Below are 19,450 nucleotides of genomic sequence, written 5' to 3' on the forward strand. Positions count from 1 at the left end.
AAGGGGCTTTGCACTTCATAATCTGGAAAATTAGCCATTAAAACGTCCTCATTTTGTGTCAGTCCTTTTCACACAGAACAGCGACACAGAAAAAGACGGCTTTTAGGGGAAGCACGAAAGGAGCGCACAAGGTGCCATCCTGTAGCTGTTACAGGTCTAATACTAATTCAGAATCCAGAAAATTAGCCTATAAAATTTGTGTCTTCCTTAGTTTGCATCGTTACTTTTCACACAGAAAAGCGACATGGAAACATCCGACTTTTCAGGGAAGTGTGAAAATGACAACACAAGACAACATCCCCCTTCTGTTATGGCTCTGATACTACCTCCAAACCTTCAAAATTGACGACTCGACTTCCCCATTTTGAGTCAGTGCCTTTCACACAGGACAGCGACACAGAAAAGCCGGCTTTTAAGGGAAATGTGAAAGAGGCTACACAAGTCACCCTCCCGCCTGTTACAGCTCTGATACGACTTGAGAATCCACACAAAATTAGCCAGTAAACCTTTGTGTTCTCCACTTTGTGTCGGTGCTTTTCACACAGAACAGCGACACAGAAAAGGCTGGCTTTTAGGGGAAGTACGAATGAGGCAACACAAGGTGCCGTTCTGTTACAGCTTTAATACGACATTAAAATCTGTAAAATTAGCCTATAAAATTTGTGTCTTCCCCAGTTTGTGTTGGTGCTTTTCACACAGAACAGCGACATGGAAAAATCAGGCTTTTCAGGGAAGTGTGAAAGTGACAGCACAAGGCAGCTTCCCGCTTCTGTTATGGCTCTGATACTACCACTATATCGCTGATACTACACTGAATCGCTGATACTGCCACTAAATCTGGTAAAGTCGCGACTTCGCTACCCCAGTTTATGTCAGGTGCTTTTCAAACAGAAAATCCAGGCGGAAAAAGCCAGCTTTAAGGGAAGTCTGAAAGTGGCTATAAGATACCACTTCAGAATTGGCAAACATAGCCAGTGAAACTTGGTTGTATGTCTGCATATCATAATAGTCCCAAATGAAGGTACTTAAATATTCAAGACTGGGCTGATTTGATGTTTAAAATGAAGGATGTTATTTACTGCAACCTCCGAGTTCAAAGAGCAGTTTTTCGCTGCATTCAGATCGCATGTTTGAGTGGGCGTTGACAAACACAGGAAGACATGCGCTCGCAGACGCACACACGCAGTCAAGTTTGAACAAGCTGAGCAGGAAAGGAAGGTGTAGCTTCTCCACTCAATGAACCCGCCGCTTTCTTTCCAACTACTTTATTAGGCACAGGCTGCCATGGAGGAAAATGAGGACTCTCACTCGGAGATGAAGTCTTTACCTGCCCTGCGACCCCTGCCCAGGTTCCGCTCTCAGAGTGATGCCTCTGGCTTTGGCGCCAGGATCCTGCTGAGGCTCCGAGGAATCAGCTCAGGTAAGAGCGGACATCGCACACAAGCAGGCGCCATTGTTGTTTACTTTGTCACTTTAATTCTTTCCATTCTGGCCTTAGATGGACAGTCTGAATAGTCTTTCTAATGTTGGTACACACGGAACAGGATTGTTTGAGTATTTGCAGTACGAGTGGAAACAAATCCCTTTGCAAGCAGCTTTTCTACACATAAATACATCAATAAGTCATGAAATACTCTAAAACTATTATTGTTATTATACTTTTATTTCATGATTTTTGATTTTATTTATTTTATAAATAAATAATTAAAAACAGGAAATAAAAATATTATTATTATAGTTTTATTTAATAATTAATTTTTTTATTAATTATTTCAGCCATAAATAAATAAAATAAATTCTGAAATAAATCTATGATCATGATTATAGTTTTATTTAATTTATTTTCAGAAAAGCTGTTTTCAAAGGGAGGTGGACTTCATGTGTAACCACAATTTATTATTATTATAATTATAATACAATAATATAATAAAATGATAATAATGTAAAAATAAAAAGTAAAAGTAAGTTAGCCTCTGTGTTGAATTTGTAACGTAAGGCACCAAAAAGCCAAAGAAAAAGCAAAATACACATACAGATCATGTTTTGGTGCTCACTGAAGTGAGTTCTCAGGAGGTGTGCTAAAATCTCATGGGAGGTAAAGAAGTCTCACGCGGTTACATGCATGGCAGCTAGCTGTCATATCGTTCGGCACAGAAAGCCAAAGAAAAATCAAAGCACCCACAGTTAGTGTTTTGGTACTCACTGAGGTGAGTTCTCATGAGGCGCGCTAAAGTCCACTGTTTTATGCATCAAAATTGTCCTCCCAGGCTGCCATAGTCGTCACCTTTGCAAACAGTCATTTCAGTGGCATTTGCTTTACTCTGATATTTGATTCACCAAATCATTTATGTGTCGTTTTGAAGTAATCGGCACTGATTGGCCTCGTTATATCTGACTTTGAACACTGACATGAGCAACCCGAATGCACGTTCCAAGAGTTCAGTCATTGTCGATTGTTTCTCTTCTGGTTTTCTTGCTCTGAAATGTCAGTCTGTTCCAGTTTTGCAACCTGAATCGTTACTGTGGTTAGAAGCGTTTCCTACCAAGCTTTTCATCAACAGCCTCGATTCCTCTTAAATATACTGTATATATATATATACACACTTTCATATTGATAATATCACAAATGGTCTTTATTTTTGCATATGCTCCTGCATATGCTTTATACCAGGGGCTCTCAACTGGTCTCAATCTGGGACCCACATTTTCCAATGGTCATTTAGTTGCAATCCACTCTTATTCAAGTCATTTTTATTTTCTTTTATTTTAAATTAATTTTCACACTTTTATTCAAGTCAGTTTTATTTTGATTTATTTTAAATTATTTTTTTACACTTTTATTTAAATAATATTTTAAATTACTTTGTACACTTTTCTTTAAGTAATTTTTAAAATTATTTTCTACACTTTTAAGTAATTTTTACTTTTATTTGAAGTTATTTTTTACACTTTTGTTGAAGTCATTTTTAAAATTACTTTCTACACTTTTATTTAAGTCATTTTTACATTTATTTTACATTGTATTTATTTATTTAATCATTTTTATTTTTTATTTATTTTATTTTATTATTTTTTAATATATAAAAGTTTTTTTTTACACTTATTTAAATTCTTAATGATATGTTCTGAATAAATGTATAAATAGGAGTGTTCCAGAAAACTATGGCTCAAAAGTTAAACAAAACTTGGTTTTTAAAACATGATCATGCGTATTTTGTATTTTTTTTGTATTTTTATGATGCCAACGTGGAAGGTGAGCATAACGGTATAACAGCAACATAGGAAGGGGTCTGGACACGGCATACAATCACCGCCACAAAATCAATTGCAGTCGCCCCTCCTTTTATCCGCGGTTAATTTGTTTCAGACTCGACCGCGATTAGTCATTTTCCACAAAGTGGGATTCAATATTAATAAATGGAATACTTGTCCATGTGCATGATTGTTTGTCTATATGTGCCCTGCGATTGGCTGGCGACCAGTCCAGGGTGTACCCCGCCTGTCGCCCGAAGTCAGCTGGGATAGGCTCCAGCATACCCGCGACCCTAATGAGGATAAGCGGCATAGAAAATGGATGGATGGGATGGATGGATGGAATATTTTCATACTTATGGCATAGAAAACCGGTATACGATCTTCTAAATACGATTTTTAACATTATTAGAGCCCTCTAGACACTATTACATTTGCATTACCCAATATAGTAGACATAAATAAATAAGGATTTATGAAAGAATGTATTTACTTATCAACATTAGTGAGATATTTCTTGACGATAGTGCTTAGGCCTTATAAAGGCTAATAAATCCAGGTACTGTATTATGTAGCTACTTATTAAGCGGTAACAATGCTGCTCTGCAGCTACTGGCTCTAAAGTGGGAACAGTGCTTTATTAGGATGAATAAAAAAATGTTGTGCACATACTAACAGTTAAAAATGCTGTGGGAAAAGTATCTCATGAGCATTAGGATATACAGTAGTACGTATATAATATGTTATATCTAACCCTAACACTAATCTTATTAATATAATAATGAACTTCAATTCCTACTTTTAAGGCTTATTACAAGCACTTTAATATAAAGCGCTACCTGTTATGTATGATTGTGCCTGTTGCAATAAATGCCTTTTTTGGCGATCACGTCTAGCCCTTGTCTCGCCGAACACGGACACCTAGTGGCCAATGTAGAATACTACATTCACAATTAGAATGCAACTTCTGCCTTGTATTTTTATTTTAGTTCATTTAGTCAGTTCATTTGGGCTTTTTTATGCTTGAAAATGCTTCACTTAGGCCAAGAATAAGTACAATTTGCTTAAATATTTGCTTTTTTTTTTAGTAATAATAGGCCGTATTCAATCACGAAACGGCGATGATTGATTAATTCATCCATTTTTGAAAAATCGCCATGAAGCGAGGGACGACTGTATATACCTGAACTGTATACTGTACACAATGTTAACGTAAATATGATACACAACACAGCGCTACCTATAAAACACCACCGGGTGGCAGCATCGCCCTGCAAACACCTTCGTGTTCCTTTTTCCGTTTTCGTGTGTGTCAGGCGTCTCCAGATTATTTTGTGTAAAGCAATATGAGCCCACCTGTGACTGTCCTCAAGCACGTGCATCATCGTTATCAGTGAAATTGTTTCCGTCAATATGGAAGGGCGGGTGGACTGTAAATAGCGTGCTGTTCCTCCAAATGGGAATACTATTATGCGTCTATAATTACAGAGGCAGAGGAACGCTCAGGCAGGAGAGGAAGAATAAAGAATACGTCCACAGAAAGCAGAGGTTTCCTGAGGTGGAAGCGGTAACGGTCAAAAAATATGATATTAAGGCTAAATAGAGTGTGTCAAATGAAATGCAAGGATAGCATGAATGAGGAGGAGGAGGAAGAGGAGGCAGATGGAAAAGGCTGAAGAAATGAAGAGGAGGGGAGTGTCAGCTCGCTCCTCGAAATAGCGAAGATTACAGAGCTTGTGAGTCGACAATAGCCGCTTGTTAAATGCGCTCTTATGATCACGCAGAGCAGCCATGGCGTCCCCGACTAAACTATGCAACCCCCTTTGGCAATTCTAAATGCAAACCCAACAGCGTTGTTATTTTTCTAGACGAATTGGAAATTGGCGTGACAAAGAAGACGTACGCTGTGTTCCAAATTATGATGCAAATTATATTTTTCTCTGATTTTTATTATGCACAATGGAGCTTCAAAGCATTTCACTGGCTGTTAAGAACCAAAAATGGTCATTTGTTGAATTTGCAGCATAAGGAGGTGATATTTACTGGAAGCAAAAGCTATTTCAATCACTAACATTTGAACAGGCCCAGTTACATGTTAACATAAGATCCCTTCTTTGATAGAACCTTCACAATTCTTACATTAAACTTGTGAGTTTTTGGAACGTTTCTGCTTGAATTTCTTTGCAAGATGTCAGAATAGCCTCCCACAGCTGCGGCTTTGTTGTGATCTGCCTGACGATGCTCCATAGGTTCTCAATTGGGTTGATGTCAGGGGAAAAAAGGGGGTTTCTCTCCTTTTCTGCTTATAACAGCCAAGGACAGAGAAGTTGGTATTCTTTGCATCATGAGATGGTGCATTGTCATGCGTGAAGGTCATTTTGCTACAGAAGGTACGGTTCTTCATATTGTACCATGGAAGAAAGCGGTCTGTCAGAAAGTCTACATACTTTGCCGAGGTCATTTTCACACCTTCAATGACCATAAAGGGCCTACTAGCTCCGATCCAAAACATGACTCAGCCACCTGCTTGCTGACTTCACAGCCTTGTTGAGATATGCTGGCCATACCCTGCTTCATCCACCCGGCCCTCATCAGTAAACAGGATTGTTTGAAAATCAATCTTCATGTATTTGTTGGCCTACTGCAACCCTTTCTGTCTATGCAAAACTGCAAGCCTCTGGAGGATCCTGCACCTTGAGGTTCACGGGACTTCAGAGGCACCAGCAGCTTCAAATACCTGTTTGCTGCTTTGCAATGGCCTTTTAGCAGGTGCTCACTTGATTTGATGACATTTGTCTGGCAGAAACCTTTCTCATTACGCCTTTATCAGCACAATCATGACTGTCATCTGAATCAGCCACAGATTTCTTCACCGTACGAAAGTTTTTGTGAATTACTGAATGTTTTCATGCCAAGTGTCCAAGGCATTGCAGTATTTGACACTTTTTTGTCAGCAGAGAGATCCTTTTTCTTTCCCATATTGCTTGAAACCTGTGGCATGCGTAATAATGTGGAACATCATTTTTAAGTAGTTGTCTTTTAACTGGGCTCACCTGGCAAGCTAGTTATGACAGTTGTCTGACATTGATATTGGCCATCCAAAGAGCCCCAAGACACAAAGCCATCCATGAATTTCATTGAAAAACAAAAAAAATGCTGTTTGCGATGCTAAAATCCTATTTGCATAATAACTTGGAACACTGTGTACATGTATGCATGGCACCTACTTGGCTCTACTCGCTACTGACCCATTTCCACTGGCAATACCAGATACTATTTCTAGTGCCTGTTCACGTTTGCAAGCAGTTAGAAAAGGGCAACACAAAGTGCCGCCCCGCCTCTGTTACACCTGTAATATTACCTCTGAATGTGTAAAAATGGCAGCGTTGTCCTCCCCATGTTTTGTCAGTGCTTTTCACACAGAACGGGAAGTGTATTTGGCTACACAAGGCACCGCCCCCTCTGTTAAGGCTATCACACGAAAGCTAAAACTGCAAAATGGACAGTTGTCCTCGTCCTCCTCATTCAGGGTTGGTGCCTTTCACACAGACAACTTGACACTGGTGGACAAAGCCAGAAAAGAGACAGGTTTAAGGACAGTGTGAAGCGGCTACACAAGCATCTACTACCTAAAAACTACTGGGAAAAAATTGGCAAATTTCTCCCCCATTTTGTGTTTGTGCTTTTCACACAGAACTATTGACACTGGGCAAATAGCCTGGAGAATGCTGGCAGTATGAAAGGGGCAATACAAGGCCTTCCCACCTTGTCACAACTTGGACACTACCTCAGAATGCCTCATTTAGTGTTGATGACACGGCAAAGGTGGCTTTTAAGGGAAGTGTGAAAGGGGCCACACCAGACCATCAGTTACCAGTTACCATCCCACCTCTGTTACAACTTTAAGACAATCTCAGATACTATTTTACAATGCAGAAAACAGCTGCTGTTGCCCCCCTATTTTCTCCTACCCTTGGCTTGTGGCTTTTCACACAGAACAGTCATACAGCAAAAGTCCGGGACAGGCCCGACTTTTAACTGCAATGTGAAAGATGTGACACAAGTCATCATCCCGCCTTTGCTACAACTTTAAGAACACCCCAGAACCCAGAAAATTAGCCAGCTGACTCTGCCCTCTCCATTTTGCGTTGAGTCTGTTCGTACAGAACAGATTCACTCGGAAAAAAGCCTGGAAAAAGCTGACTTTATGACCGTATGGAAACAGGCTATAGAAATTGCCCTCCCGCCTCTGATACTACCTCTAAATTTGTAAAATTGCCATCCTCACCACCCATTCTGTGTCTGTGCTGCTCACGCGGGCAGGTGCGAACTGTTTCCTCTCGGATAAAATGTGTTTAAAAATGCGTCTCAATGTTTATTAGCATTCCGACTGATGCATTCATGGCTTTTGGTGACAGTTCGGTTATTCTACTCAAGTGTTTTGTGAGTAGAGTACAGTGGAACCTCGGTTAGCGTCAGCGCCGGTTAGCGTGCTTTTTGGTTCAAATGTACGCCACAATTTTACCTCAGTTTGCGTGCATTCTGCGGTTAGCATACAATATGCTCCACGTGTTGTCGTGTTATTAATACGCTGCGTGAGTCCAATTGTGATTTGAATGGGTTTTTTTTTTCTTTTAACGTCCTTCCTTGTTAGCATCCCATTAGCTTAGCTAAATAAAACGGCAACTGGAACTGTTGACTCTCAAAAATGTTCACATAAAACACATTTTTATAGTTGTACATCCATAAAACAATTCTAAATGCATGTAAATGATGACTGAAAGGGATACAGTAAATGAACATTTAAGGTTACTTTTACCTTCGCTGATGCCCTGCCGTGTTTCCGGAGACACATTGTGGCAGCGAGATCAACCGCCGCGACCTTCCTGTTTGCAGTCACGTCAAGAATCACGTCTTCAATGAAGGTAAAACCCTAAACGTTCATTTATCCCTTTCAGTCATCATTTATACGCACTTCCAATTTTTTTCTGCATGTAAAACTGTAATTATAAAACTATTAAAACATGGTTTGTGTGAACATTTTTGGCTTTCCGGAACGGACTAATTTGAAATGACATGATTTCTGATGGGAAAAATGTATTCGGTTAGAGTCGGACCTTCTGGAACAAATGAACAACTCTAACCGAGGTTCCACTGTACTTTCTTTTGATGTTCTGCGTCAGCATTTTTTCTTTTCAGCGAACTGCGTGTAAAGTTAAAGCCCTACTTTCCCATTGATCAGTAACTGCATTTGGTTACTCACCAAGCCCGTTAACTGTATTAATAGATGCGGAAGTGCATCATATCAGCATATGCAGAGGCTGTGGTCCATTTAGTTTCATATACGGGGTGGTATGTTTTTACAACATCCTGCTATATTATGTTCTTCCGATAAAAGACGGGAAATTAATTACTTCAACCTGAACTGCGCACACACACGCACACACGCACACACGCACATGCATGTACAATATTTGCTTGTAATGCACATTACTGCTGTGTTGTGCTGTGACTTTAGTATTTTGAATATTGTGTTATTTTTGCTACATTCGTTCAGTAGTGATTCCCAACCACTGTGCTGCGGCATCCAAAATCATCAGAAATGAATACATTCAATTAAAAATGATCTAATTTCACCCAATTAGTCTGAAAATGGTTATTTATTGATGTATCTATGCCAGCGATGTATACAGTCGGCCCTCACTATATCGCGGTTCGAACATCGCTCCCTCACGTTTGAAAATTCATCAAAATTATAAAAGGCCGCTGTTTTGTGGTTGACATTGGCCTATTATTAGCCAAAAATGATCTTAGATTAGATTACCTTCACACTGCATGAAGTCAGCCACGGCATGTCTGACATGATGGAGTGAAAAAAAAGTTATCCTCCCCTTCCGTGTGGAGGTGGTAAGTCCATGGCTTCTTACTTTGACTTTCTTCCTCATTCTGTTTGAATCCCTTTCTTAAATACAGAATAAATAAATTGGAGGCTAGCTAGTTAGCTTGGAAGCATACTAAGTTTAAAGTTTCTTGTGTCCCTGCAGTGATCTCGTTGCCTGCGCATTACAGTTGAGCAATGTGGTGTAAACAAAGAATAATAGGAGTGTAGAGGTGACTGTGGGGGTGTTATTTCACATCTACAGGGCTCTAATACGGGTAAAAATCATATTTAGGAAGTCATAAACAGGTTTTCTATGCTCTAACTATGAAAATACTCCATTTATTAACAGTGAATCCTACTTCTGGAACCAGTTAACCGCAATAAACGACGGAGGGCTGTTGCGACAGGCAGAGCAATTAAAGGTACTTTTTGTGACCTGTTTGTTTGGCGTTGTGCCGTGAGATGTTTCCAATGTTCAACATGCAATACACAAGATGGGGGGGGTAAAGCCAGTGTGACCGCATTGGATAGAAGACGAACTTTGACTTTCAGCGGCGACTATCTGTGCACTCTGCTATGTTGACATGTGCTGATTGCAGGCGGCTGTAATAAATCAGAACCGGCAGGTAAACATTCAACACACCTCCGCCTCGCCCTCTCCTTTTACTTTCCGCTTATGATTTGCATCGCCCTGTCTTGTTTTTTTTTTGGTTTTTTTTTTGCGTCAGAGTGAGGACCTCAGCACATGAGGGAAGCATGGCGAGGGAGAATGAGGACCTGAGATGGAAAGAGACATTAAGTTTTAATGCTCCTTATTGGAGGCAGGTGGGAGGAGCTAGCGAGGGAGAGGAGGGAGCAGGACAGTCGAGAGGGAGGGATGCCGGGAAGAGGCGAGGATCGACTCGCAGTGCTGATAATATCCCCTGCAGGGTCAAGTCATGGAACATGATGGTGAGTTTGTCTCCATTCCGGTCAGCTTTTTTTTTTTTTGTTTACGTTACTTGTCTGCACCTCTTCCATCAGACTGCTACATTTAAAGACAATTCCATTCAATGTTGTGCTGCAATATGTACTTTTTGCAATATTTCTAAGCTAACATTAAGGGAGCACACGCCTTTCACTTTAACCAGTGTCCTTTTTGCTGACTAGTGGAAGCGCCACGTTAAATAGTAGCAGCCAGCAGACATCACGTGTTTGTGCTGTGCATAACGTCAGCCATTCTCAGGTGGCTTGTTGTTGTTGCTGGGAGCCATGTTGGGTGTACTGGAGCGACACATGTCATATACTGTATGCCATTGGCAGCTACGGTATAGGAACCCCGTTGACAACACAGGTTTATCTGGTTTATCCCGGCCGAGTTCACGCTTGTGGTTCGGAACTCTGGCGCACTTTGATGCGGTTCGCTTTGTGTTCACACTGGAATTTTTGTGCAGCAAAGTGCTATATAGTATGTTCTGCCATATTTACCAACTTAGATTTCACAACAAGCTTCTAAAACAGGGGTGTCCAAACTATTTCCACTGAGGGCCGCATACTGAAAAATCAAAAGATGCGGTGGCCGCTTTTACATAAAAAAACAAAACAAAAAAAAACTACCCAAACCAAATGTTTAATATAATGTATATATATATATTTACACATGTAAAATATATTTATTTATTTTATCAGTGATAATAATATTATTATTATTTTGTACTGTTTCTCCTTACATTACTTTTTGACTGTTTTTTTATTTATTTTACAAATATATCAACATTCTACATTCTATGTTTTTTTCTCATACTAATATGACTTATTCTCTTAATATTTTGACTTTATTATCATTACATTATAGCATTTATCTAACCTAATTTTCCTAAAATTCCAACTTAATTCTTTGTTTGGTTGTGAAATTACTGCTTTTTTCCCCATTTTTGCTGTTGTTTTTTAAATTTTATTGTTTAATCGCATTTTTAGAATGTGCCGAGGGCCAATAAAAAAAGCAGTCACGGGCCGTGAATGGCCCCCGGGAGGAAAACCGGGAGGAAAAGATTCAAGAGATTCAAGAGATTCAAGAGAGTTTTATTGTCATGTGCATGGTAAAACAGCAGTTATACCATGCAATGAAAATCTTATTCTGTTCATTCTCCCAAGGAAAAGAAAGAAAAACACAAGAAAGAATAAGAACATAAGAAACATAAACACATATACATAAATACCAAGAAATTAAGCAACAACAACAGAAGAGACATTAATGCAAGTAAATAATACAAATAAATAAATAAATAAATAAGTGCTATGAGTGTGTGTTGCGTGTGGCGTGTCTGAGTGCTTCATTGAGAAGCCTGATGGCCTGTGGGTAAAAGCTGTTTGCCAGCCTTGTGGTCCTGGACTTCAAACTCCTGTAGCGTCTGCCTGATGGCAGGAGTGTGAATAATGAGTGTTGTGGATGTGTGCTGTCCTTGATGAGGTTGTGTGTTCTGCGTAGGACTCTAGATGTATAAATGTCTTGCAGTGAGGGGAGGGCTGCCCCAACAATGTTCTGTGAGGTCTTGATCACCCGCTGGAGTGCCTTCCTATCACGTGTTGTACAGTTACCGTACCAAACAGTGATGGAGGCGGTAAGGACACTTTCGATGGTGCATCTGTAGAAGCAACTCAGGATTGTGGTGGACATGCCAAATTTCCTCAGTCTTCTCAGGAAGTACAGTCTCCTTTGGGACTTCTTCAGAATTTGTTGGGTGTTGTGAGACCAGGTGAGGTCCTCGCTGATGTGTGTGCCAAGGAACTTGAAGGTTTTCACCCTCTCCACCTCAGTCTCACCAATAAACAGGGGTCTATGTGGCTCCTTTTCCCTTGTTCTTGGGTCGATGATCATCTCTTTAGTCTTATCTGTATTGAGAAGGAGATTGTTATCACGACACCAAGCTATGAGGTCCGCCACCTCTCTTCTGTATGATGTTTCAACACCACCAGTGATCAGTCCGATGACTGTAGTGTCATCCGCAAATTTAATGATGCTGGTGTTGTTCTGGGAGGCCACGCAATCGTAGGTGAAGAGCGTGTAGAGGAGTGGACTCAGCACACACCCCTGTGGGGTCCCAGTGCTCACAATTCTTGAGCTGGATGTGCGGTTGTGGACTCTGACTGACTGGGGTCTGCCTGTGAGAAAGTTAAACACCCAGTTACAGAGGGAGGGAGACAGGCCAAGTGTGAGGAGCTTATTTGTGAGTTTGTGGGGGCTGACTGTATTAAAAGCGGAGCTATAGTCTATAAATAGCATTCTGACGTATGTGTCCTGGCCCTGTAGGTGAGAAAGGGCTGTGTGGATGGCAGTGTTGACTGCATCATCCGTGGACCGGTTCTGGCGATATGCAAACTGTAGAGGGTCCACAGTTGCCGCCGGGATGCTCTTTTTGATGTGGGTCATGACTATTCTTTCAAAGCACTTCATAACAATAGGAGTGAGTGCTATAGGGCGATAGTCATTCAAGCAGGTCACGTTGCTCTTCTTGGGTACGGGCACTATGGTGGTGGACTTAAAGCAGGTCGGTACAGATGCTTGTGCAAGCGACAGGTTAAATATGTCAGCAAGCACATCAGCTAGCTCTGATGAGCAAACCCGAAGTGCACGTCCTGAGATGTTGTCTGGGCCTGCTGCTTTTCGTGGGTTTGTTTTGTTTAGAACCCTGCGCACATCAGCTGATGTCACCATGAGAGGTGCGTCCTGTGTGCTCCCCAGGTTCAGCCACCCTCTCTGCTCATCAGAAGTTTGGGTGTCAAAGCGGGCATAGAACTCGTTCAGCTCATCTGGAAGTGTGGTTTGGCTGGACGTGGCTACGCTACTCTGCTGTCGATAGTCTGTGATGTGCTGGAGCCCCGCCCACATGCGCCGAGGGTCTGAGGTGGAATAGTAGCCCTCCAGCTTCTGTCTGTACTGCCTCTTGGCCTCCCGTATGGACCTCCTCAGGTCATATCTGGCCTTTTTGTAGTCATCAGCGGTGCCCATGACAAATGCAGTCGAACGAGCACGTAGCTTAGCCCTTACATCACAGTTCATCCACTGTTTTTGGTTAGGGTATTTTCTGTAATACTTGGTGGTGGTAACAGTCTCTATACATGTGCTAATGTAGCCAGTAACAGCAGAAGCATATTCATCCAAATCAACAGTACAATCTTCCCTCCCCGCTGCAGTTTTAAACACATCCCAGTTTGTGCAGCCAAAGCAGTCCTGAAGTACTTGATCAGTTTCTTCATTCCATACTTTAACTGCTGTACTTACAGGGGGAGCTTTTTTGAGAAGTTGTCTGTACGTTGGATAAAGGAATATAGAGATGTGGTCAGCCTTTCCAAAGTGGGGTCTTGGAACAGCCTTCAAAGCACCTTTCATGTTGCAGTAGACTTGGTCCAGGATGTTATTTTCCCTTGTGGGAAAGCTCACATACTGGTAATATTTGGGGAGGACAGTCCTGAGGTTACAGTGGTTGAAATCGCCAGATATAATGAATACAGCGTCTGGGTGTTTGGTCTCGTGTTTATCGATGATGTCATGCAGGAGGCCTAGTGCATTAGCAGTGTTAGCTCGTGGTGGGATGTAAACAGCAGTTAAATACACAGCGCTAAACTCACGAGGTAAATAAAAAGGTCTGCATTTCACCATCAGCAGCTCAATGTCCTGCGAGCAGTGCTTTTCCATCGTCTGTACGTCTGTGCACCACCGTTTGTTTACGTAAACACAGACGCCGCCACCTCTGTGTTTACCAGACGCTAAAGTCCGATCTCCCCGGTAAGCAGCAAATGATTCCAACTGGATCGCCGAGTCCGGTATATCCTCCGTCAGCCAGGTTTCTGTGAAGGTGAGGACACAGCATTCCCTGATCTCACGTTGAGCTGTAATCCTTGCTCGTAGTTCGTCCATCTTGTTTTCAAGAGAGCGGACGTTGGCTAGCAGCAAGCTTGGTAGCGGTGGCCTAGTCGCTCTAGCTTTTAGCCTAGCATGCAGGCCGGCTCGCTTGCCTCGTTTACGCCTCGGATGCTTTGCTCGCCGGGTATTCAGCTCACCGGGGCCGCAGGCTGCTGCGTTCTCCCGGCGCAGAAGAAAGGCAAAGTCTGAGAGGCTAAATGAAAGTTCATGGTGAACCCTGCCGATGTTCAAAAGTGTCTCCCTGTTGTAATGTACTGCGTGAGTGTGTTGAATGTCCAAAATGAACAATAAGATAGCAAAAAATAGAAAAACACGGGAGAGTGTCACAGAGACGTCTGCCACGGAGGGCGCCATCTTTGATTTGAAAGTCAAAGAAATTTGATTGAAAAGTCGCATTTTCATCTTTCCTGTGCTCATTTGGACCCAGAATACGTGCATGACTGATGATTTTGTTATCTTTAAGCGTGCTTATGTGTTCTGGAGTGGCCTTACAGTGAATGATCTGTTCTGTTGAATGTATCAACCGTTTGGCCGCAAGGTTTATTCCTCACAGCCACCTCCACCTTCACCTACAGTACAATTGAACCTAAGCTTTAAAAAACACAACTTGCTTCCCTCTTCAAGCATGATTTCTTTGCTCTTGTTAGGCGAGTGAAAACAACATTCCAGCCTGACAAGAATGGAATATCGATTCAAATAGGTTAAACCAGACGAGTAGCAACTTTTCAGCATGGGGGGGGGGGTGTTAAAATGACATACCTACCCCCGTTTTCTTGAGTGGCATTCGTGCCGCATTCAAAGTCAGAAGTATTCCACGAAAGAAGCTTATGAGGCTCGTCGAATGTAAGCTAACAACATGGCTGACGACCGACATAAACTAATACTGTATTTTCCGGACTAAAAGTCGCTCCGGAGTATAAGTTAAGGCACCAGCCAAAAAGGCACAATGAAGAAAAATAAAAGTCACACTGGACTATAAGTCGCATTTTCGGGGGTGGCGGGAATTTCTTTTCTAAAATCAGAGACCAAGGGCAGACATTTCATCTTGAAAGGCACGTTAGAGTCTTGACAATAAAATGGAGGCTACATAGGCGTCTGTTAACGTAATGTGAATCGATGGTATGTTAATGAAACTAGGAATGGCCGATATTATCAGACAGATTTTGGCATAAAAATGTAATATCGGTCAATATTGGTATCAGGATTTTTTCCGTACACTGAGAGCCGATAATATGTAAACAACCGTGGGTGGCTAGTAGTAAGCTAGCTCGCTCCTTCCATCCCATCCATTCATTTTTTATGCCGCTCATCCTGACTAGTAGGACTCCCGGAAGTAAGCGGCGGTAAAATCTTGACGCCGTGTGTGCGCACTCTATTTGGAGAGTCCGTCGGGACGTCCATGAAAACGTTGCTTTTTCATATGATATCGGGTGTATTTTCATTCGTGGACATGTTGTTAGGTAGATTACTTCTTCCTCTTCGATTTCGTATCGAATTTACACGGAGTGTTGGACCACCTGGACTGATATGACTGCTTGGAATGTTAAGTCCAGCTTTAAGCCTTTCAAACTCATGGATTGGAGCTTCAGGACAAAATAAAAGGTGTGTAGGATATAAATTGACTTGAATGTATACCTGCAGATGAAATTTCATTCAAATGTGATGGAGCCAAGTATGTTCATTTTGGCACGGAATGACTGTTATATGCTATTTGTAGTGTGGCGTGCTGCACTAGGAGGCTTACATGAAATTTATGACACTTGATTTTCTTTCCTGGACGTTTTGATGATCAAAAAATGTAAATTACCTTTTTAAAAACAAATGTCACAGCCTAAGCCTAATGGCAAGTACTTCTCAGATGTTGTTTACAGCCACGCTGACAAGCTAATTGCTGATGCAGTATCCATTAGCTTCACAACAGATATGTGCTCGTTCCACCACAGGAGATATGTGATCTTACACATATCGGTATCTGCTCATGTCGGTATCGAAAATTGAAAGCCGGACAATATCGGATATCGGCAAAAAACAGGGCTGTGCTCCACAAATTCTGCCTAGCAACAAGTGTCCGGCAAACGTGAACACGCAGGAGTAAGAATGCGAGCAATTCTTTTGACCAGTTGTTGCACCTTCAGTAGCTGAGAGTGTAGAGCAAAGCTGTGGCGGGCAGTCACCCGGGGGGCAATTTTTTTGGTTGGGTAGGGCGGGGAGCAACATTTCAAAAGAGTAAAAAGTAGGAGGAGTAGTTGTGGTTGAAACGTGTTTTTTCCGCTTTGCTTGTCTCCTCATTTCACAGTCCCCAGCCGCCCCCACCCTACCTGTTCAAGAGTCCATGTCTGTCATGACACCAAATACGACTGTGATGTCTCGGAAGTCATTTTTTTACCTTCTCTGGTGTTTAAATTATGCATGTATGTAAATTTGGGTGCCGCAAATAATGTATTCATCTGCCTGTACCAGATGTGCGGTGGCCCTTGAGGGCAACATTTTAAAAAGTCAAGTTTGGTACAGGGCTCCATCTAGTGCAGGGGTGTCCAAATTTCAACACGGGGGCCATTTGCAACCCATGGCTGTTTTTTTTTAATTTTTTATTGGCCCTCCACACATTCTAAAAATATAATTTTACAAGAAGACTAAAAAAGTTGTAATCTAATGAGGAAAAAGTCGTAATTTTACGAGAATAACGTTGCGGTGTTATGAGGAAAAGCAATGTCATTTTGGGAGCATACATTTGAACTACTAAAGAAAAAAGACGTTTTTTTAAGTCATAATATTATGAGATTCAAACAAAACAACGAATAAAGTTTTTTAGAAAATTAGGTTGCAAAACAAGTTATAACGTTACGAGAATGAAGTCCAAATATTATGGGAATAATGTCATAATTACGAGAAGAAAATTGATAAAAAATCAAGTTGAAATAGTTGGAAAATGTAAAAAAAAAAACAACAACAGAAATGGAAAAATAACAGCTGTACTTTTACAAGAATGAAATCAAAATATTTAGAGAAAAAAAAGTCATATTCTAATGAGAAAAAATGCTGTAATTTTATGAGAATGAACTCGTAATGAACTGAGCAAAGAAAGTTTATACTAATATAACTTTTTCACCGATATCACAAAGCTGGGATGCATTTTTTTTTCCTTGAAATAAATCTAACTTCTTAGCATACCTTCACGTGTTGCTTTACAAAATATCAAAGTGGCCGTTACGTACTTTCATTTTTCAGTATGGGGCCCCCGCTGGAAAAAGTCTGGACACCCGTGGTCTAGCGGTGCCTAGGAACAAGATTTTAGTTCTTTAATAAAAATAAAATGTTATTCAGGACATACTGTAAAGTATAATATGAGCTGAAATATTCATGTTTAAGTCATTTCATAAACTGTGATGGTAAGCGGAGGCAGGGGTGCTGTCTCGGGAAAAAAATTGGTAGCAATGAAAACATTTAAAAAGGGGGGACAATGTCATTTTTTAAATGGGGCCCAGAATTCCTAGCAGTGTCACAGAGTGGCGGTAGCAAAAAACAGCACGTCGCATGTCTGAAAAGCCAGATCACTACTGTTTTCCCCATATTTAAATCCTATCTAAAGACACTTTTTCTCCTTTTTAATGAAAAACACCCTCTTGTTATAATGTAGTCAATATCAATCAACCAGCGAGAACGCTTTAAAAACAAACCACTGCACAACGTTGTTTGGGTAAGAAAGCAGTTAAAAACAGGCCTCCATTAATCAAAAGCCTGCTTCTCCAGTGTTTGTGCTCAGCTCAGTGTCTGTATGTCAAATATGAAGGAATGTGAGCTGGTTTATGCTCCTGTAATACGCAGCTATGTCTGCTGCCTCATTTCCCTGCAACGGTGGCCTTTATTCAGCGCTTGTTACCATCCTCTCCTTCGACTACAGCCTCCTTTCTTTCTTTCTGGAGCTTCGCCTTGGCTGCAGCTCACCCTCCGACTGGCCGTCTGGCAGGATGTCAGCTATTGATTTATACAGGCAACATTTTAGCATTACGGCCGGTGCCAAACAGTACACAACAAACAGGAGATCGGGTTGCAGACGAGCTGGCTGGCAGATGGGAAGAGAAGGAGAAATGACAGTAACCAGTCCTGTAATACCGCCAAAGGAGGTTATGTATTTATGTAAGGTTAGTCATTAAATATTCCGCAGGAATTTGCCACATTTGGAAAGCCAAACTGGAGTTCACACTTCTCTCTTAAACAATTTGAATGCCAATAGCCACTGAACACATCCACTCAGATCATTTTGCAACGCATGCATCTCTTTGGTAATTAGCTCGTACTTTTAGCTGGGACTAAACGGCTGACTTTAATGAATAAGTCAAGGTGGGGGGGGGGGGACAGGCTCACAAAAGTAGCACTTAAACAATTATTAGCCCCTTGTTCCGCTGAGGCCACCTCTTTAATATTTGATGACTCCCTTTTTCCCCTCAGAGTTTTTCCTCCTCCGGTCAATAAGAAGGTCAGGAACCCTTGGATGTGATCTCTGTTAGTTAATGTCCTGAAAAAGTGCCACCTTGATGTACAGGAAGGAACGTTCTCTCGGGTTCAGAGTGCCCGCAATCAAGCGCCACCACGATTACTGTAATGTGGTTCATGCGGATGCTCCGTTATAAATCCTAAACGCCACCTCACGGAAATAAAATAAACTTCAAATTTGTACAAAAAAATAAGCGGGCTTCACTACACATCTTAAAAGAAATGGTATAATATGGCAGCATGAATGCAATTGCTGTAGCGGAGTGTAAGTTACTGTTGCTGAAAAACATTTACGCTGTACTGGTTTGACCAAGCTTCCAATTAATGCTCCCCCCACCCCACGCAAAACTCTGGTACAGTAGTCGCAAAGGTTTGTGACGTTCAAAATGGTTGTTTGCGCTGTTTTCGTTTTTGAGTGATGAAAGATTATTTTATGTCAGTTTAAGTCCGTGGTTCTCAATTATTTTCTGTTGTGCCCCCACTGTGGGACAGAAATGTTTTTGCGCACCCTCCCGATTTGAAATATTATTGTGAATATCTATTTATTTATCTGTACTGTACAGACTGAACTCGGAGCTGAAACCAGTGAAATGCAACAAAATGGAGCGCTGTGAAGCATAGAAGCATATTTAAGAGTTAAACTGCACGATGAGTACGACAAATTCAGGGCTGCAGTAATATTGATAGTCCCCCCTGCCTCTCATGCCCCCCCTGAAAGTTCACCGCTGGTTTAAGTAGGCCCAGCCCTTCACTTGCTCCAAATTCAACCAAAACAGTCATCGTTTGTGCTAGGTTTTTGCTTCATTTGTGCCCCTGAAATGATCATTTGTTCATTTGTTCTGTCATACTTTTTGATATATTCAAGTTTAAAAGTGTCTGCGATGACATCACCAGCCCCCACTCCCCCTTTTAAATTTGCT

General features: G+C 41.4%; 1 protein-coding gene across 5 annotated transcripts in view; it reads left to right on the forward strand.

Moving 5' to 3' along the window:
• phactr2 (phosphatase and actin regulator 2) overlaps positions 1 to 19,450 on the forward strand; it is a 43,088-nt gene that overhangs the window by 1,969 nt on the left and 21,669 nt on the right. For 4 of the 5 annotated variants that reach the window (XR_008573562.1, XM_054797836.1, XM_054797837.1 and 1 more), the window contains exon 2: positions 1,273 to 1,420. Coding sequence is in view for 4 of the 5 variants with exons in the window: in XM_054797836.1 (XP_054653811.1) it covers positions 1,285 to 1,420 (136 nt within the window). In the remaining variant the exon portion in view is untranslated. Of the gene's footprint in view, positions 1 to 1,272; positions 1,421 to 10,031; positions 10,085 to 19,450 lie in introns of those variants that run through there. The other variant, XM_054797839.1, reaches the window with a different exon arrangement.

Source organism: Dunckerocampus dactyliophorus, chromosome 14 (assembly GCF_027744805.1).
Source record: "Dunckerocampus dactyliophorus isolate RoL2022-P2 chromosome 14, RoL_Ddac_1.1, whole genome shotgun sequence".
NCBI lineage: Eukaryota > Metazoa > Chordata > Actinopteri > Syngnathiformes > Syngnathidae > Dunckerocampus > Dunckerocampus dactyliophorus.